The sequence below is a fragment of the Diospyros lotus genome, chromosome 3 (genome assembly GCF_014633365.1).
Source record: "Diospyros lotus cultivar Yz01 chromosome 3, ASM1463336v1, whole genome shotgun sequence".
Taxonomy (NCBI): domain Eukaryota; kingdom Viridiplantae; phylum Streptophyta; class Magnoliopsida; order Ericales; family Ebenaceae; genus Diospyros; species Diospyros lotus.
This window is the reverse complement of record NC_068340.1, coordinates 20,923,290-20,945,212: the sequence shown is the minus strand read 5'-3', so window position 1 is coordinate 20,945,212 and position 21,923 is coordinate 20,923,290. Positions and strand designations below refer to the sequence as shown.

The window sequence follows — 21,923 nt, the reverse complement described above, 5'->3', positions numbered from 1 at the left end:
TTTTAATGCATTTATTTACTCATACTTATAGAAATGTCCAACCAATATTTATAATATATTTTTATCCTAATAACAACCACAAGGAACCAAAATTTATACATGCAAGAAACACCAAATCTTGCATGACACTAGACCCTAATCAAGAAATGTCATTCCTTAAGAAATGTAAGGTGACACAAAACCCTATTTAGATTTTAGCAATGTTCATCAAGAAAACCAATTAATACTGCAAGATTTATCGAAATAAGGAGAATAAAACCCTTTTATCCAAAAATGAGGGTTATCAAGAATAATTCAAAAAATGGGAAGAAACTAGACAAAAATCATAATTTTAAACATAGGAAGAATTGAATAACAATATTTTTCAGAAATTTTCATATTTCAAGCATATTTTCAAAAATCCGATCCATGCTCAATATGTGGTCAAATACCACAAACGATATAATACCAAATCAAAGCCTAATGAGTCTAGTTTCTGGAACAACAACTGGATTTGAAATCGGAAATAACCACAAGGAGATATTCCACAAAAATTGGAACAAGGCAGAATTTGTAATAGTAATTTACAGAATTCTAGATAGAATTCAACAAGGTTGTTATGGGTTCAAATCATAACCAAAAATTTCAAATCTTGTATCGAATCAAATCCTATGATGTTTAATTTATAGAAAAATAAACAGATCACAATTCGGATATAACCACAGAACGTTATCCCCCAAAAATTGAAACAAAAACAGATTATCCAAAAACAAAGTAGATTCTGGGCAAGAATTAACAAGGCTACTATAGGCTCAAAACGTAGCGAAAAATTATCAAATAAAGATTATCGAGTCTAATTTACACAAAAATAAACAGATCTTAAATCAGATATAATCACATAGAGTTATACCCTAAAGAGTACAACAATGTCAGTTTACTCGAAAGCAGTAAAATTTTCAGATCTTAACAGGGATTTACAAGGCTATCACGGGCTAAAATCTTAGTTAAAAAATTCAATTCTTGTGTCTAAAATAAATTTTAAGATGTCTAGTTTACAACCCAACAAACGGATCTTAATTTGGATATAAACACAAGGAGTTATAGGCCAAAGAACATAGCATGAACAACTTAAAAATGAAGGAAACTAGCCTTCTAAGATGGAAACAAGGTTGAAGAACTTACATTAAAAGATAAACAAAAGAAGAAGAACTTACACAATCATAAGGAGAAGAAGAAGAAAATCTTACATATGAAACAAGAAGGAAGAGAACTTGCCTTAGATGGTTGCAAATCCAAAGAGATGAAGACACTCATTCAAATTGAAAATTCTCCACTTAAGCTCCAATAAAGAAGAACAATGGAGGTAGAAAAGACAATCGAGAGAGGGAAAAGTGAGTAAGAAAGTAAGAAGGAAGAAAATGAGGGAAAAATGGGGGAAACTTGTATCCCAACTCCCTCCAATCCATCTCCCTTTTGATTTTCCCTAATTTGCCCCTCGTACTAACACACACAATTCAATTATCTCTTATCCCTTTTGGTCATTTTGCCATTTTCTTAATATTTTTTTTTATTTAAGATACCATTCTCTATGCCCATGGCCCAAGCCCAAGTCAAAATATATGCCCAATCCAACTAAGGCTCAATGGACTTTTTTTGAGATTTGGATTCAACCCAATTCATTTACACTTAAAATTTAATTATTTATCAATGGCCTAATTCAAATAAGGCCCAAACCCATTTAGCCCACAACTTTGAGGCTTTTCTACACACTTTATTTATACTCACAAAGACATTGATCCACTTATAATTATCTTCTCACAAAAATATTATTTTCATTAATTTACCCTATTACCAACACATATAATATTTTTAACAATTAATTAATAAAAGCAACAACTCTAATGTGCAAACTAAAATACCCATAACACCTAAACCCACTAACGGGTCGTTACAGTTCGGGCCCTCACTTTCTCCACCAGTACAGGAAGCCAACAAAAACAGAGATGCCGACAACTGTTACAGGCACAGCCCAATAATGCTCTGTCAAGTCCTTAAGCGTCTTGGTAATTTCCACGGGCTGCTCCTTGGAGACGATGTCTAGTTGAGGGGTAGCGGGGGATGACGGATCGAGCTCCCCAATGCAGAAGGTTTCCATTTGCTCCTTGGCGCTTTCGCTGTGTCCAGCATCTTCAAACTCATCAAGAGCATCTTTCCCTTCATTGAGAGTTGCAAGTCCAAGTCATACCATAGATACCTATCTATCATAATATATGTATTTAAAAAAAAAAAAATTGGGAAGGGGGTTGGGGAGGGGATGGGGCTCCATGATGGACCTTGTAAAATTATAATCCATTATGAGGCATAAGAAATATATACCAGTTGCAGCAAGGATGACATCGTCTCCGCCTGGATGCTCATCCAAGTAAGATGACACATCATATACCTACAAAAAAGAAACACAATGTAAAACTAAATAACTGAATAAATAAAAGAAAATTATTTTCTTAACATCTTCAACAAGATTTTTATCTTTGCCTTCTATTTTCTTAAAGGGAAGTCAGAGACATTTAAGGATAGTTAGTAAAATAAGATGCAGAGCAAAACGAAAAGAAGAAAACATTAAAGCAAGAGTACAATGTAAACTGGCTTGCCTTCAACAACTCCTTCCTAATCTTGATGGTGCTTGTTAGTGACAACTGAATGGGTAAGCAACAACAAGACTGAAGTGAAGAGATGGACAGTATATTCTAAAATTAATTTCTTTTTCTCCCCACAAAATTTGTAGGCAAAAATGGCTAAGCAACAAGTGATATATGTCCTCCATACGCATTAAACTCCACAATCTGAAGATGGTTGGGAATCACAAAGATACAATCAAAAGCATAGCTGGCACATCCAGATAGTCAATAGGAAATTCCTTATCCAACTGAAGTTCTTTCTGAGGGGCCAAACAAAGAGCAATCTAGCAGCAGTATGAATCATAGACCAACCAATGGAAATATATCCATTGGAGGCCAATTTCCATAAATGAGTTTATATCACTGACCATATCAGGAAGCTAGAATGGTACTGGTACCAAAACCTGATCCTTCATACAAGAAACATTGACCAATTTGAGAGAGGGTGGATGCAGATTTTGAAGGGCTTCAAGGTTTATGGCACACCAGCAGGCAATCAGAAACAGTGCTAGACACTCATTATAGACATTGTCCCTCCATTCAAGGACTCTAGCCCATGATCACTCCAAGACAGGAGTTTGGGGCACCCAAGTGATCATCCACTCATGGGTGGACTAATCCCAGCAAGCCATCTGAGATTCAAGAACGTGCACCCAAATCAAACAAGTTGATGGGCATGCACTTAACAACCTTATATAAATAGAAGGCCATGCCCAATATCATAACAGACAACACAGGAATTTATCTGTGCCATTTTTGCTCTATTATCTACCAAAATGCTCTCGGTCCCTCACTATCCCCTTTACCCCCAGTAGGCACATTCCAGAGATCAGTGCTATCCCAGAGACCTTGCCATGTCAGTATGATTGTCTTACAATATGGTTAATGACAATTTCCTATTCTTCATATATGCCATTCACAAAGGTGGGACACATGCACAGATGTGTGTAACACATCCTTGTGCCTAAAATACAAAATAAACTCTAAGAAGAAACAAAGTAATCTTGTATGATAAAAATTATCTAAAACTTCTATCTTTACAAATAGATATAGCAGGGAAAGGCCACATGGGATAATGCATCTATATTTCCTAAAATGTTCAAGATGTGTAAATAAGGTCCAATAGATTTTTTTCACTCTGAAAGGCCTGACCATATTTAAGGGGTGTTAAGATATATAATGGAGTTAATTAAAGAAAAAAAAAAGATATATAATGGAGTTAGGTGATCAACTTTGTGATTAGTGGTCACTTGTTATCAAAGTTCGTTAAAAATTTATCCATAGTGGTTTAAACTAAGCCAAAATATAATAAAGAGAAAGAGAAACAAAGTTTATCACTCTAGACTCTAGTACACAAGTGGTTTTTAAAGGGTGCTTCCTGTCACAGCCTTGGACCTACCAAGAGACCACGGGACTAGCATTTAGCAGCTACACCCTCCCTTGGTGCTAAGTCAACTTAACCCATGTATATAAATGTTGAGGAGATTGAGAATATGAGACACCTCAAAGCTAGCAAGAGAAACACTCTTAGTGAGATAAACTCTCTAGCATCAATCCCATAGAACACTCAACTATTTCAGGGATACATGACTCAAATGAAGACTCACATCACAACTGATGGTCCAGATCAACTCTAATCTATGGCTATGATCTAATTCTTAAACGTTCCTCATAAACACAACACAACCACCCTAGATATAACACAAGAATATGATAGAACTTAAGAGGTAATAGAACACTCCAGAACCACTAGAACTGTCCAAAGCCATCCAGTACAAGTTTTAAGACACTCTAAAACCTTTTAGAGCCCTCCAAGTCCAAGACAAGCCTAAAATACTCTACTACTACTGGGACTAGAGAATTCCAGAAACTTCTAAGAAACCTCCAGGCCATCATTCCTTTCATTTTCGTTGTTGCATACACCAAAATTGGTGGGGCATGGCACTCTGGTATAAGGGCATTTAAAGGATTTTGTCACAATTTATCAAATGAGATATCCACTGCACATAACATACTGGTACTTCGCATCAGCGTGGTAGAAAATACATCCACTTTCCAAACAACAACTACACACCAAGCCTTATTCCCAACAGGTAAAGTTGATAGATTTTAATTGTAGCCCAACAAAATAAAGTTATAAGGTACAATCCATGCTTAAAAATAGAACAACAGAGACTATCTTAGCTTCTACCACACTCTCCATATCTTACATACCAAAATTTAATTAATTTTTATATATAAAGACAAGATAATGTACAGATGTAGGCAGCAATTGCCAAATAGATATGACTCATAATTTGTCCATTGTGTTGAATTTCAGTAGGCAAACCCATAGATAAGGGAATTGCAACAAATTGAAGCAAGAACGACTATCAATTTTTGGTTGATCCCTCAAGTTGGAAAAGTTCACCAACACTAAGGCAGCTTAGGCAGGATAACCCTATGTCCTCTTCTTGAGCTTAAGTGAAATCAAAAGCCACCCCAAATCCCAAAAATCCTTCTTTACTATTAAGAGATTATTTAGGTAGCCATCAAAGAAACTAAGAATTACCCATTTGCCACCTACATTTCAATTAGGAGAACAGTAACATGCTTAAACATATATGCTTACATCAACCTAGCAGCAAAAATAGAACTAAACGAAAATTAACAAAAAGATCTACAAGAAAGAAGATGGAAGAGCAGTGGTATAGCAAAAGTTAAAGTCAAAACGGGGGAAATCAAACTAAAAGGTCTAAACTTTAAACCAACAGAACAAATCTACATATGCAAATCAACAGATAAAGACGCAGTCTCAGATACATCCATCTACGCACCCACAAGCACGTCCATTAAACTTTAATTAAAACAAAATAAATTAACACAAAGTCTCAAAACCATTGAAGAAAATAAAGAAAGAAGTCGAGGAGGTTCAATAGACCTTGCCATCAATGACGATCCAGCAATCGTCCTTGCTGTTGTGCAGCGAAGCTTCTTGCATTGAAATTAGCTTCGTTAGAATCGGCATACTCGTATGACGCGTGGGTGAGGGATTTGAAAACAAAAAAGATTGTCCTTCCGCCAACTATAAAGCAAGCTTCCGTTCCGTCACTCGCTTTCTCCCTCTCTCTCTCTCTCTATGATTATAGGATTCTCATCGGCCAATGAAACACCAGCTCCTGGAGGTAGCATTCTCATTTCCAAACCCTAAAGAAGGAATTTTTGACAATTTTACTATTTTTCAAAAAAATAATTGTCATTATCAAGTTTTGAAATTATTTACCGAATTACCGACTCTCAAAACTTTCAAATGTCTATAAAGTAATTTTTTTAAAAAAATGGTAAGCGATAATTACTTTTTTAAAAATAGTAAAATTGTCCCCAAAAAAGTGATTTTTATATTCATAGTCACATTCGTGTAACTCTTAACATACAGTTATAAATTTTTATAATCATGTCTATAACTGAAAGATTAGCTTTTATTTATAATTATTTTGATAAATTACATAATTAAATATAATCTTTTAATAAAAAATTAAAATTTTTATTAAAAATAAAGAATAAGTAGCCGACACACAAAAATTTACAAATTATTAGCCATAATTAAAAATACACGCTTAAATTTAGAAGTGTGCAAAATTTTGGTTTAACTGACTAATAGAACTGAATCGATCAAAATTGTTGGTTCAGTTTGATTTTGGTGGAAATTTGATTCGATTCGATTTTTTTTTTTAAATTTTAATTTTTCAGTTTCGATTTAGTTTTTAGACTAAAAATAATTGAAATAATCGAACCGACCGAAGTTATAAAACTACATTATTTCACTTAATATAAAAGAAAAGGAATGGAGGAATAAAAAAAATCGAATCGATGCTTCAATCCTTTCGCCTTCTCCTTCGTTTGGCCTTTCCCCTTTCCCTCATCTCTCATTGTCGTCTCCAATCAATCCTATCGCTCCCTCCAATGTTGATGCCAACGTCGACCCTTCATTTCTACCTTTAACGTCGACAAGCAGCCAATCTTGTTCCTATCAGCCATCACTACCAACATCTTTCTCTCCCTTCAACTGTTTCCCCCATTACAAGCCACTGGCTCCATCACATAATTCGCACCACCATGCTCGCCCATCAACACCACCTTAGTAGCCATGATTGCCTCAAATGATGCCTTTGTTTCCTTCAACAATTGATGGCATATGGGTTTCAGCCTTTTCAGTAAGTTTTATGTGACTTTCTCGTGGATGGGTATTTTATATTAAAACCTAGATCTATAAAAATTTGACCATTATATCCTTTTGATCTTTAGATATGTGGATCATTGAGGTTCATTTGATAATGAATTTCGATCATTGCAACGTTTTTTCAAAAATGAGTTTTGACAATAAAATTATTTTAAATCTAGAAAAAATCAACCATTGGATCAAATTCACTCTTAGATATATGAACCACTGTAATTGGGGGAATCCGATAATTGGTTCCAATCATTGGTGTAATACCCAAGAATTTCTAAAGGACTCAAAAGTAAATTATCTTGGGGAGAAAATAAAATTTACAGATAAATTGAGGTTATAGGGTAATTTATTACAGTTATGAGTGATCAAATCGACTGCAGGGAATACCCTAGAATCGAGATGTATTAGGAAATCAATATGGTATTAACGAACATTTTGAGGCATGATTTATGACATTGAAAAAAATTGAATCAGAAATTATTTTTGGTACACTTAAAATACAACTATGATTTAGGTTGAAAAATTGAATTGTTGTATGAGACTTCCGAGAAGTCAACGAGATCCCGAGGAGATTCATATTTTGCATAAGGAACAACCCTTAAGTGGTTTCGAGAGGAAATAAAAGGGCTTACGATCAAAATGTACATTTGGATCTAAGTGCAATTTTTTAATTTTGCCCAAATAAGGTCGAAATAGTGTTTTTCCAGAATCTACGGGGATTAAATGGAAGGTATATAACTTGAGGGTCTCAATGGAAATTATGGAAAGCCCAGGGACTTCGTGGAGAAGGCTGAAATGGAATTTTAAAATTTGAAAGGGGCAAAAGTGAAATTTTTGAAAGATTGGACATTGCCATGGCCAACCAAGCTGCTGACCATGCCTCCTATCGCTGCTTTCAGCCACTGGAAACTCGAGGGAATGGATGAGGGGCCTCAAAGCAAGGCCTAGCTGATTAGTGGTTAATTTTATAAAAATTTTGTTATAATTATACCCTTCTTTTGATCTTAAAAATGGTTTAAATTAGATATTAATATATATTTTATGGTTATATGCAAGTTTAAATTGAAAAATGAATGAAATGAAATTTTAAAGTAAAATTTAATAATAATAATAATAATATATAAAATTATATATAATACATATACATCATTATATGCATGTATGTAATATATATATATATAATATAATCTAATATATATATATATGTGCCATGTGTAATACATATATATAATATATAATTTATTAATAACATTAAATTGTTTTTTTTAGACATGAAGAATTCAAGCCCATGAAGAATTAAGCCCCAATTTGAGCAACCCATGGAAGATATTATTTGGAGAAGGCCCAAGGATTATTTTTAATCCTAATGAAGATTAAAAAACCAATTTATAGAAATCTATTTTTATTTTTTATGTGAGAGCTTTATTAGGTGTGTGTTTTAGCTAAAATCCATTTAACTTTATGAGTGCTTTATTAGGTATGTATTTTACCTAAAATCCATTTAATATTAGGTGTGTATTATAGCTAAAATCCATTTAACTTTAAGTGTGTGAGTGCCTATTAGATATAATTATGTCTAAATTGAATAATTGAAAATGTGTGGTTTGTATTGCATCTTGTGGCCTATAAATAACTCACTTAATTGCATTTGTAAGTGTGATTATTATTCTTGAATAAAAGTTTAGTTGTTTCCTTATAATTCTCTCTTTGAGAATTGTTCTTGTTCTTTCTCATTTTCTTTAGTACTTTCTCTTATAATCTTACGTCTTTTTTTTCTTCTTTTAAATTCTTATGTCATTTATTGTCTTTTAATTATTCACCGCCTAAATGGCCGGTTAATTTATGCCTTTAAATTCCTGCAATTTTAATTCTTGTCTTTTAATTATTCACCGCCTAAATAACCGGTTAGTTTATGCCTTTAAATTTCTGTAATTTTAATTCTTATCTTTTAATTATCCACCGCCTAAATGGCCAGTTAGTTTTTACTATTTTAATTCCTGTCATTTAAATTCTGTTATTTAAATCACGTCATTTAAATTCCTGTCAATTAACTTTTAAATAAAGATGAGTAGCTAAATCTAATCTTGGGTTAAGGCAAGGACAGTGTCCAACGCCAATGATTCCCAAAAAAAGCTGCGCTTTAAATAAGTAACATTAATTTAAATTTCAGTATGAGTGTGTATTAATTATTGAAAAATCACTAGGTTTGGATTGGAGCGTAAGCCTAACTTAGAGCTTTCATGCCATGTATGAGAGTTACTAGAACTGGAAACGCTATCATACTCAAACCCGGATGATTAATTTAGTTATTTTGTGTATTAATTGCAATTGGATTTATGGTGGTTGCTTAAATTAGAATCCCGCATATCATGTATGGGGATTGCTTAACCTAGAACTATCATCATCTCTAATTGCATTTAATAACAAACCCTCATATCTGAAATTAAATTAATGTTGCTAATCTTTTATGCTAAAATTTGGGAATCAACGGGTTGGTACTGAACTTGTCTTAACTCAAGTGTTATCCAATTTTATATCCTCACATTAAGTATTTATTTTCTAGTATCTGTTGTCTAAAAAATAAAACCATAAAAAAAACCTTGTTGTCAATTTGTCTAAATGTGTGTGCGTGTATGTGACATTCTTTTTCTAGTATCTATTTTAACTCAAGTGTTATCCAATTTTATATCCTCACATTAAGTATTTATTTTCTAGTATCTGTTGTCTAAAAAATAAAACCATAAAAAAAACCTTGTTGTCAATTTGTCTAAATGTGTGTGCGTGTGTGTGACATTCTTTTTCTTTTGCCATAAATAAATCTCTCAGTGGACGACCTGGATTCATCTAGAAAATATAAATTTAAATTTGGACTACAACTGCACTCGTACACTGGCGAGTATAAACCTCTCACCAAAATAAAAAAAAATATAAAAGTTTTATTATGATTTGTTTTTATTGTGTTTTAATTGCAGAGTGAGAGTGCAGCCAAATTTTGGCGCCGTTGCCGGGGAGATTAAGGCAAAAACAAAAAGAACAAAAAAAAATAAAAAAAATAAATAAAGAATAAACATCTCCCGATAAATTTGGTAACTCTATTTCTCTTTTACTTTATTTTTATTTGCGCATTGTATATGAGACTGAGATCAGGTAGAATTTTGAAACAGTAGTTTCATATCATTCCGAGTCTTTACTTACAATTTGATTGTCAACTTTACACTCATGTCTCAAAATTACTACAATCTGTTTGCACAAGATACTTATCATGATGAAAATGATCATTTTGAATCCGATTTGTCTAGACCTCTTAAGGATTATCTATACCCTCTTAGGCAAACCACTTTTGATTTGCAACCAGACACTACCCATTTGTTACCCACTTACCATGAAATTGAGGTTTGGTGTGCTGTGTGTGAGACTTCAGCTCATTTAACGAATGACTGCCCTATAATACCTACTTTTAAGGAGGTATTGTATGGTCAATCCAGTTACACACACACACACACACAACTATGAGGGAATGTATTACCAGAACCATGAGGAAAACTATCATTCGGACTTTGATGCATATCACCCTAATTCACACTTTCATCCAAATTTCTCATGGGAAAATGATTTTGTAGCCTAACCACATGAGCACTTCATTTCCCAGCCTCAATCATTTCAAATGAATGAAGGGTCTACATTCGATGCATATCAACCCCCTCATGGGAGTTCTTTAAAAGATACCTTCAATCTCTTTATGCAAGGCCAAATGGAAATTTTTGCACAAATGTCCAAATGTCAAGAACACACCATTAGAGTTACAGAAGACATTAGGAACCAATTGACACAACTAACATAGACTTTGAGCATGTCAGAGCCTGTCCATCCCAACTCACTCTAAATCCCATTAATAAAACCCATAATTAAAGTGAAAGTCAGGAGCAGAACATAGGAGTGACTGTCTTAAGGAATGGAGAAATAATTGAGAAACTTGATGCCCCTAGGACAATACACCCTTTGGTGCAAGAAGAGAGAGTGGTTGATCATAGTGAGGTAGATGTCAATGAAACCTTGGAGGAAGAAAAAGACCAAAATGATGTGAGAAAAGAAGAAACCTGGGAGGAAGAAGAGGATAAAATCCGAGAGCCAAAATGTGAAGATGTCATAAGTTTATCCACATTTAAGCCTAAATTTCTATCTTTTAGGCTAGTCGATATTATTGGGGATCAAATTAAACTAAACATGTGTAAGGTGTTTATGCAAATTAATGTATCGTACTCTGATGTAAACCAACACCGCCAGACGATATATTTTCAAAATATGTATGTGCATTCATGAGAAAAATCAATTTATATAATTTTGAAAATAACTTTAAAAGTGGTGTAGTGAATAGGAGATATTATACAATTAGGTGGGCAACCACTCATTTGATCCTTAATTGGAAGAAAAGAAAAAAAAATTCTAAAAAAAATAAATAAAAATATATAATAAAATAATTTTATATATACATATAAGTTGTTCCTTTTCTGTATTACTTAACTAGTGTTTCTCTATGTGCAGTCTAAATAAAATTTCTCCATACGAGTTTATGTATTGAAGATCGTCAAGACATACAAAAGGAACAAACATGGAAGGTCAGTTAGTTCGTCGAATCAATACCATATGTGTACTTTGTGGCTCTCAACTTGGGAGCGATATTTGTTACGCACTTGCAACGAGCGAACTTGGTAAAAAATTAGGAGAGAAAAAAATTAATTTGGTATATGAAGGGGGAAGTTGTGGATTGAATGGTTATGTTTCACAAGTTGTACATCTTGGAAATTCATCTGTGGTAGGTGTAATGCCAATCCCTTTAGCTGAACCACATATTTCTGGGATTACACGCGGTCAACTTATAGAAACGACTTCTATGTCTGAGCACATGGCTTGTAAGATTTATCAGTCAGATGCCTTCATTGCTTTACCAAGAGGTTTTGGAACACTTGAAGAAATCTTTTGTATAATCTCCTGGGCCAAGAGTAATCTCTATACCAAACCCATTGGACTTTTAAATGTTAACCATTTTTTCGATGGGTTACTCTCTTTTCTTGATCAGGCTGTGGACCAACAGTTCATTTCTCGTTCAGCAAGAAAGATTCTCATTTCTGCATCCACCATTGATAAGCTGCTAGAGAAATTAAATGCTTATGTTCCACAGTACGATCCTCATGAGCCTCGGATAGACTGGTCTAAGGCAATTAGTAACAAGCGCCAAAGGGGTCCGATTAATTTAGATTTATCACTGTGAGAAATGCTCTTTATTAAGATGGCTGAGTAATGAGTACTTTTTGTACTCTTGAGACGCATCTAGTTATTGTACAACTTGCAGGATTTTTCTTGGTTGTGTTCTTAAAAAAAAAATAAAAATTGTGGAATGTTGTTGGGCAAAGTCTTTGATAAGATGGCTGAGTAAGGAGTACTTTTTGTACTCTTGAGAAGCATTTTTTTTATCTTATGACTTGCATCAATTTTTATTTTGGTATGAAAATATAAATATATATATATATGGTGTGCTCATTTGTTGTTTAAGTTTTAGCAGTTCACAGCAAAATGGACTTGTGGAGTTACAGGTATTCCTAACAACCCTAATTTATTACTGCAATTCAAGTTGAAGGGTGTAAGGTTTAGTTATGAATTATCTAATTCATATTTAACTGTGAGTTTGCTATTGCTAGTTTGTAGTCTTGTGTGAATTGATTATCTTTATCTGCTCTTATTAAAAAAAAAATTGTGTTTTAAATAACGTTATTCCTAAAGTTTTGAAGTTATGCACTGATAGCTGGTTAAGTTTGCAATACGAAACATGAATGCATTGATTTCTTATTTGAAAACGTATATGCATTAGAATAAGTAATTTGCATTCATCGGGAATTCAAAATTTAAAAATTGGTTATCGGTCATAAAGTCAAAGGTAATAGTAATTAGCTGATTAGTACACTGTATGATCCCTCAACAGAAGTGGAGACTATTACTCAAGTGAGTGTTTGAGCCTAATAACCGTTAATTCTAAGTGAAATAACACTTACTCTTAATATACTTTATTGTTTATCTTATCTTTTCAATGGTTTCAAAACATCAATTTGCTTTGAATGTCTAGTATGATAGCGGATAAGTTTGACTGGTTTCAAACTCTGAATTAGATGACTGAGTAACATCGTTTTGCAGAAGCATGATAGAGGGATCAATTTCTTTCATTTTGGGTCTACTAACTTTTTTTTCTTTCTTTACATTAACCTCACTTGCTATCCCATTTGAGCCATTTGTAGTACAATTTCTTTCGTTACCCTCGTTTAACCCATAACCATATGAATTTTATCCAACCTGGTGTGATTTTGGGAATTAGTTTGTTTATCTATTTTCATATTTAAAGAGAAAAAGAAAAAAAAGAGAAAAAAAAAAGAAGAAAAAAAAAAAGTGAAAAAAAATGGGGCAAATTCTCTTAGCTATTCAGCATAACTGTTTCAAAATAAATGCTAAAAAAAAAAAAAAAAAATCCCGACACACCCTTTGCACACTCTACCTTTTCTTTGACAACCCGTATTAACCTTATAGCCCCATTACAACCTAGTCTGGTCCTTTTGATGCTATAAATCATGTGATCTCAGAATTCGAGTTTGGAGTAGGGAATTATGTTTAAATTCAGAAGTTACTCGTCTAGAGCATTATTCCAATCATGAAGCTATGTCAATTTCCCTGTTCTTTCATGAAAATACGTTCCTTGTATTTGGGATGACACCTAGCTTTGAACTTGTTCTGCATTTACTCTTATAACGGTGCACCCCCTTGTGTGTACACCTGAGGAATTCTTTTTATTGGAGGAAAAATCCATAGTAAGGTTTGAAGTCAAAACTTCAAGGGAGTAAGTCTTTGTGTTGATTATCCTAATTGCTATTCCTGAGATTGTATGACTTTTAACCAAAAATCTGATTTAGAATGCTAAATTATTTATTCAATTTTATGCATTTCGATTTTGAATTTGAAATTTTTACATTCATACAATTATTGTGAATAAAGCTTGGCATGTGTATAGTCTGATTGCTAAGGGACTAGCAATGTTTAAGTTTGGGGGTATGATTAGTGGTTAATTTTGTAAAAATTTTGTTATAATTATACCCTTCTTTTGATCTTAAAAATTGTTTAAATTAGATATTAATATATATTTTATGGTTATATGCAAGTTTAAATTGAAAAATGAATGAAATGAAATTTTAAAGTAAACTTTAATAATAATAATAATAATATATAAAATTATATATAATACATATACATCATTATATGCATGCATGTAATATATATATGATATATATATAATATAATATAATATATATATGTGCCATGTGTAATACATATATATAATATATAATTTATTAATAACATTAAATTATTTTTTTTAGGCATGAAGAATTCAAATCCATGAAGAAATCAAGCCCATAAAAAATTAAAGTCCATGAAGAATTCAAGCCCATGAAGAATTAAGGCCCAATTTGAGCAACCCATGGAAAATATTATTTGGAGAAGGCCCAAGGATTATTTTTAATCTTAATGAAGATTAAAAAATCAATTTATAGAAATCTATTTTTATTTTTTATGTGAGAGCTTTATTAGGTGTGTTTTTTAGCTAAAATCCATTTAACTATTAGGTGGATATTATAGCTAAAATCCATTTAACTTTATGAGTGCTTTATTAGGTATGTATTTTAGCTAAAATCCATTTAATATTAGGTGTGTATTATAGCTAAAATCCATTTAACTTTAAGTGTGTGAGTGCCTATTAGATATAATTATGTCTAAATTGAATAATTGAAATTGTGTGGTTTGTATTGCATCTTGTGGCCTATAAATAGCTCATTTGATTGCATTTGTAAGTGTGATTATTATTCTTGAATAAAAGTTTAGTTGTTTCCTTATAATTCTCTGTTTGAGAATTGTTCTTATTCTTTCTCATTTTCTTTAGTACTTTCTCTTATAATCTTACTTCTTTTTTTTCTTCTTTTAAATTCTTATGTCATTTATTGTCTTTTAATTATTCACCGCCTAAATGGCCGATTAATTTATGCCTTTAAATTCCTGCAATTTTAATTTTTGTCTTTTAATTATTCATCGCCTAAATAACCGGTTAGTTTATGCCTTTAAATTTCTGTAATTTTAATTCTTGTCTTTTAATTATCCACCGCCTAAATGGCCGGTTAGTTTTTACTATTTTAATTCATGTCATTTAAATTCTGTTATTTAAATTACGTCATTTAAATTCCTGTCAATTAACTTTCAAATAAAGATGAGTAGCTAAATCTAATCTTGGGTTAAGGCAAGAACAGTGTCCAACGCCAATGATTCCCAAAGAAAGCTGCGCTTTAAATAAGTAACATTAATTTAAATTTCAGTATGAGTGTGTATTAATTATTGAAAAATCACTAGGTTTGGATTGGAGCGTAAGCCTAACTTAGAGCTTTCATGCCATGTATGAGAGTTACTAGAACTAGAAACGCTATCATACCCAAACCCGGATGATTAATTTAGTTGTTTTGTGTATTAATTGCAATTGGATTTATGGTGGTTGCTTAAATTAGAATCCCGCATATCATGTATGGGGATTGCTTAACCTAGAACTATCATCATCTCTAATTGCATTTAATAACAAACCCTCATATCTGAAATTAAATTAATGTTGCTAATCTTTTATGCTAAAATTTGGGAATCAATGGGTTGGTACTGAACTTGTCTTAACTCAAGTGTTATCCAATTTTATATCCTCACATTAAGTATTTATTTCAATTACTGCCTTACTTTATTTTCTAGTATCTGTTTTCTAAAAAATAAAATCATAAAAAAAATCTTGTTGCCAATTTGTCCAAATGTGTGTGCGTGTGTGTGACATTCTTTTTCTTTTGCCATAAATAAATCTCTTAGTGGACGACCTGGATTCATCCAGAAAATATAAATTTAAATTTGGACTACAACTACACTCGTACACTGGCGAGTATAAACCTCTCACCAAAATAAAAAAAATATAAAAGCTTTATTATGATTTGTTTTTATTGTGTTTTAATTGCAGGGTGAGAGTGCAGCCACTAGGCCATCATTTGGCCGACAAACTGGCTGCATCGACGGTGGAGGTAGCCAAAATCTCGGTCGAAAGATGGCCAGATTTTTGAGAAATCATGGGAGTTTTCATCGAGATTTTTGGACCGATCTGAGGAAGGTAGAAGCCTTTGAGGCTTTGGATTGACCAGTCATGGGCATTTCGAGGCTCAATTTTGGCTATAAATAGTCGGGTTTGGCCTAGGGTTCAAATAAGAGATCGGGAGAAATTGCTCGTGTTTTGGTTTGAATCAAGCATCATGGATAAGGGGCTTTTGTTCCCCTTGTCCAGAAGGTGATTTCTAAAAATTTTGAGTGAGTTTCGTCAAGATTTGAGGGAGATACAGAGCTTTGTCGAAAAATTAAGTTTCGCCGAAATCTAGGTTTAACCAGTCGAAATATGGCTCCGATCGAGCGGCTTGAAGCTATAATCCTGTAGAGAATGAAGAAAGAAAGGCGTAGGTTCAAATGGGAGGCAAAACGGAGCACACATAAAGAAGAAAAGTCAAAAAACAAAAGCTGGTTCGCCGTCATCCTTAAGGAAGAAGACCTGGGTGTGTGATACCCGCGCCAGCCAGCAATGCACGTGGGAAGCGCGTGACAGATCATGTGGTGGCATGTGGGGGCGTGTCCGGCAGCAGAAAAATCTGAAAAAATATCAAAAAATCTAGAAAAATAAAATAAGGAATGTTGTGCAAAAAGATTTGGTGTTTGTCTTTCAGGTTTCCTGGATATCAATTGGATGATTTAATGAAAGCAAATTGAAAATTGATGATAGGAGAGTCGCAGGGTCATTATGATGATGTGTGTACCTGCTTGGATTAAAGCTCGGGTTGAGACTCATGGCCAAGGATCGAGATATGTGGTTATAGGCCTTGAAAGAGAAATTCGAAAGGCATGCATGGTTGACAAGTGTACTTATCTAGGGATTGGTGAGCATGGTCAACCCAAGGGTTCTAATTTTGAGATGCACGATGGCATTCTTAAGTTTCGGATAGGATATACGTGTCAAAAGTCTCGTGATTAAGAAATGATTATAATGATATAGTTTTCCTTGGTATATGTGATCGCCTGTGAGGAGCTATAATACGATTATTTGGAATAAGAAAATGAGATATGTTCTTCCTTAGTTATTTGATCAGTCAAGTGCTAATTTTGAGGATGAAATTTTTGAGATTTAAAATATATGACAAATTTCGAGGACGAAATTTTTTGTAAAGGGGGGAGAATGTAATATCTTGAATTTTCTAAAGGGCTCAGGAGTAATTTTAACTTAGGTCATAAGTGAAATTATCAAAAGATTAAATACTTAAGTATAATTTCTTACAGTTATCACTACCGAATCAACTACAGGGAATGCCCTAAAATGTAAACATCTAAGGAAAATGATATGGTACTAACGAACATTTTGAGATGCAATTTATGAAACTGAAAGCAGTTAGAACGGAAATAGTTTTTGGTACAACTGTATTTCAGACTAAAAAATCGAATTTTAGTATGAAACTTTCGAAAATAAACGGAACCCTGAATGGGCTTCAGTTTCGAGTAAGGATCAACCCTGGAGTAATTTTAGGACGAAACAATAGCCCGGTGATGACACTAGAGTAAAATCGTCCTTATCAAGTAAGTCTTGAGTTATTAATTTTGCATTTTAAGTATCGTAATGCAAATTAATTTGATGTTTGAGAATGTAATTAGAAAATTTCTCAAGTGGAATTAAGAAGAAATTTGGTATTTAAATGTGTAAATTATCATATTTTATTGGTATAATATATATAAGTTATATATATATGTGTGTGTGTGCAAGTGGGATGGAAAGCTTAATGGTTAAGCCTTGTGAAGTGGGATGGAAAGTTTAATGGTTAAGCTTTGTGAAATGGGATGAAAAACTTATTGGTTAAACCTTGTGAAGTGGTATGGAAAGCTAATGGTTAAGCTTTGTATAATGGGATGGAAAGCTTAATGGTTAAGCTTTGTGCAAATGGATGACTATATATAAATGGAGAAATGAGAAGGGGGAGCAAGTAAATGACAATGGCCAAATAAAGGCAGCAAGTGAAGATGATAGAAAGCTTGGAATTAGAAAAGAAATTGATTGGGCACGCATTTCGAGATTAGAACACGCATACCGAGAAAGATTGAGAGGCTAAGTTAATATGAGTAAGATTTTCTAGAAAATTTTAGAAATTCAGAAATGTTATTTTTATGAATTGTTATAGTGAAATATTTGAGAAAATAATTGAGAAATATTTAGTTTGGATTTATTGAGAAAAAATAGGAAGAAATAAAGAGAAAAATAAAGAAAATGTAAGAAATTATGGAAAAATAGGTTTTAATGTTTATTTAAATAAATATGATGATTAGGATGCTTTGAAACTTAAGTTGAAGTGACTGGTGCGAATTTTGATGTTGGCACATAAATCGAGATGATGCACATATTTCGAGACAATGTGTGAATATCGAGATAGCCCCGATAAGTTTGAAAAGGTAAGTGGTTTGACCATAAAACCTAATTTTATGTAAATGATTTTATCATGTTGTCATGTCTTGATGTGAATATGTCATATAGATTGTATTTACATGCTATGATGAGATACATGCATATGTACACGATGATATTATTGATCATGCATCGCATAAAGGTTTGGGATTATGGACTGACATCGTTGCTCTACCAAGGGTGCACCCATACACCTCACATTGGTAAGGAGACTGTAAAAATAGGGAACAGCAATTGGATGCGGTCGATTCAAACTAAGATAAGGAATAAGACATTTTGCATAATTGCATCCATGAACGAGATATGTTTATTGTTCTCTTACTCAGATAATTCATCATCTAACTTGGGTTTTACTCCTGGAATATTCAAACGTTCCAAATGGAGATTGTAGCAGAAACGATGATGAATGAGGCATGCAATGGCACTTAGTAAAGTATATTATGAATTGAATGATAAATTGAATGTATGTTATATAGCCCATGTATTTAAGTTTTGCTATTTCAAATTCTGAACGTTTTGAGGAATGATGATGTATAACCTTATTTTTGGTTAATGAGGATGTAAGAATTTATTTATAATTAATGTTAAGATGTTATGTTCGATTCTAACTTCCACATTTGATATTTATGATGATTCTCTTTCGAGATAAATATATGAAAATTTTGGGATGGGTAAGAGCAATTATATGGTTTAGTAGTAATTTTAAATAGGAAAAATTTATTATCTCAGTATTGTCCTAAGTTATAACACATCCGAGAAAGTGAGGTGTTACATTAGTCTTGTTAAATGTAACTATGTTTTGTATTATTATTTGAGGTATTTAGTTGTTATCTCTGATAAAAGAGTCTCCATGTATTTAAGTATTGAAGACATAATGTTAAGCTATGGTACGATTTCTTATATTATGAATAAAGTGAATTCAGTATGTACCATATCAGATTTCGATCGTTGTTTTCGCATTTATGATGATTTCCTGTTTTACCTTATTGATTATTGTTTTGGTATGCTAAGAAGGTAGAACGGAATTGTCGGGAAATAATTTATATTGAGTTTATGTGGGGAAAAAAATATATCATAGAAATTCTTAAATTATTTAACGCTCGGGAAAAGTAAGGCGTTACAATTGGAATCATCGCCTGGCTGGGTGGCTAAGGGTAATAATAAGACCGAAAATCAGTTTGATTTGTTTGATTATTTTTGTTTTTTTTTTAAGTTTGTTCAGTTTATTCGATCAATTCGATTTTTTGATTTGTTTGGTCGGTTCCATTAGTAAATAATGGCACCACACACGTAAGAGGGGGTGAATTAAGTGTTTTAAAAATTTGATTAATGATGAGGTTTTACTTCAATAAAATGATTATAATAGACTAATGTTCAACAAGATAGAGGAAATGAATGATGAAAGCATAAACGATACAAGTGATTTATAGTAGTTCAACTTAAACAGCTTAATCTATTACTTTAACTTATCATTAAGGATTTTCAACAATCACTAAAGTCTCATATTTAATCTCAAGTAGGCCTTCTAGTACAATGACTAGGATAACAATCACTAAAGTCTCATATTTAATCTCAAGTAGGCCTTCTAGTACAATGACTAGGATTACAACCTTTTACTTAACAAAATAACTCTTTAACAATCTTGGTAGGCAATATACAATGAATTTTGAAGAAGAGATTATTTGAGAGATAAATTTTCTAATTTCAATGTCTCTAAAAAATTACACACAAAAGTTTAAACAAATAATACAAATGATATAAAAAAACCTTTTTGGGAGAAAAATTTGTAATGGTTAGAGCATTTGAATAGAATATTACAACTTGAAGCTTGCAACGGTTTCTTTAATCCCTCTATACGTATATCATACAAATATATCTTATTACGAATCTAATTAAATTTTTTCAAATCTCAAATACTTTGCTAGACATCAATACACACATATTGTAGGTAAGATGGGAAAACAAATTAATCTACTCAAGTTTTGTGATTAGTCTTTGATTTTTAATTTAATTTTAGTTTTTTTTAGATTGACTTTCTTATTGGGTGGAGTAGACTAGAGAGCTTCTCTTTCTAAGTGTACATCATGTAATGTAACCCCAGTGGAAACCTTAGGATTTCACAGCCAACAGGGTTGTTCCAACTTCTCTAATTGATCAGCCCTATCATTGACCTCTCCTCCATTTGGTTCCCCACTCTTGCCATCCTCCCTCTAATTAATTGTCCTCTTCGTCCGGTAAGCCTAACCCCAATCCCTTCTCCCCTTTGCTGAAACCCAAATGAGCCTGCGATTGTGTTTTCAAATTTGGTCACTAGAAAGAGGGAGGCTCTGCACTTTTTTCTATTCAATATCTTTGCTTTTGAGAATTAATTAATAGTATTTTCATTGCCCCGATACCCCTTTCCTTTCCTGAGTTCTTATCCATGCATGATAACATGATTGAAGATGAAGATGAAGATGAAGAGGGCCCTTTAGCACCAAAGCTTTGGGTATCAAGCTGATCAAGTTTTGTACGTACTTTCAAACTCTATTTCTTGTGAATTTTTTTTTATTTTCTTGTCATATTCTCGTGTTTTCCCTTTGAACTCATAATATTGGCTATTTTCTCTATATGTTGTGTCTTTGTGTTGCTTTCCAGTTTGGCAGGACATATATTGGCTACAATCCCTTTCAGATTTTCCCTCACCCTTATTTAGGAGACAAATGCTAATTCAATGAGTCTCCCTTTCCCATACGACCGTTATGTGTGCTTGTTTGTTAATCCTAAAACACCCATGATTTGCTTGCATCTGCTAGAGCTTATTTATTTGGTGATTAAAAGCTCGTATTTCCTCAATTTTTTGTTGATTTAGGCATTCTCTTGTTTATTATTAATTTTGATTTATCGATATATTCTTTGGTTGACTCCATAAATAATTTTTATTCTAAATCGTAAATAGTATCCAAAAAAAATACCTTTCTACATATTCAGGGGCAGATCTAGAAATAAATTTAGGAGATGACTAATCCCAGATCCATGAGTATTTTAGCCCTTCCTCCCCCAAATAGACCAAATTTACCTTGCAGATCTGGGAAAGGCTGAAACCGAAGGGGGCTGCAGCTCGTGTCTATCCCCTAAATCCGCCCCTGTACATATTTATATTTTGATAATTAATTTAAATAATATCTATATCTATGAAAGAGAATACGAGAGAGGGACAGAGATATCAGAATCATGAAACATTGCCATAAGGGTGTATCTTTGTACAAAGCCTTCCCCTTTGTCTCTTAATGCATTGTTTCCGCAATTCAAACGCAGAACTTTCTTTCATAATAACAAAACCATTATGTTGTTACTAAGGTTCAACCACTAAACCAATATACTAATAGAAATGAAAAAATTAAACAATGTATTTCAAAACCAGGAAAGAAAATTAGGGAAAATAAACTAACTTATCTAGGCCAATAGGAAAATTAAA

The 21,923-nt window shown here is 32.8% G+C and overlaps 3 protein-coding genes across 21 annotated transcripts in view; 2 read left to right on the top strand and 1 right to left on the bottom strand.

The window, feature by feature from the left end:
• Nucleotides 1-21,923, top strand: part of LOC127797210 (uncharacterized) — a 67,220-nt gene that overhangs the window by 12,446 nt on the left and 32,851 nt on the right. The gene's annotated exons all lie outside the window — the stretch shown is intronic.
• The window catches only part of LOC127797209 (folate synthesis bifunctional protein, mitochondrial-like), a 63,544-nt gene that overhangs the window by 25,253 nt on the left and 16,368 nt on the right, over nucleotides 1-21,923 (top strand). The window lies entirely within an intron of this gene.
• LOC127797216 (cytochrome b5) lies at nucleotides 1,781-5,824 on the bottom strand. Its single transcript, XM_052329901.1, has 3 exons — nucleotides 5,578-5,824; nucleotides 2,356-2,422; nucleotides 1,781-2,193 (listed from the first exon to the last, which is right to left on the bottom strand). Exons 1-3 carry the CDS (start codon nucleotides 5,662-5,664, stop codon nucleotides 1,943-1,945), a joined length of 405 nt encoding a protein of 134 aa, XP_052185861.1. The 5' UTR covers nucleotides 5,665-5,824; the 3' UTR covers nucleotides 1,781-1,942.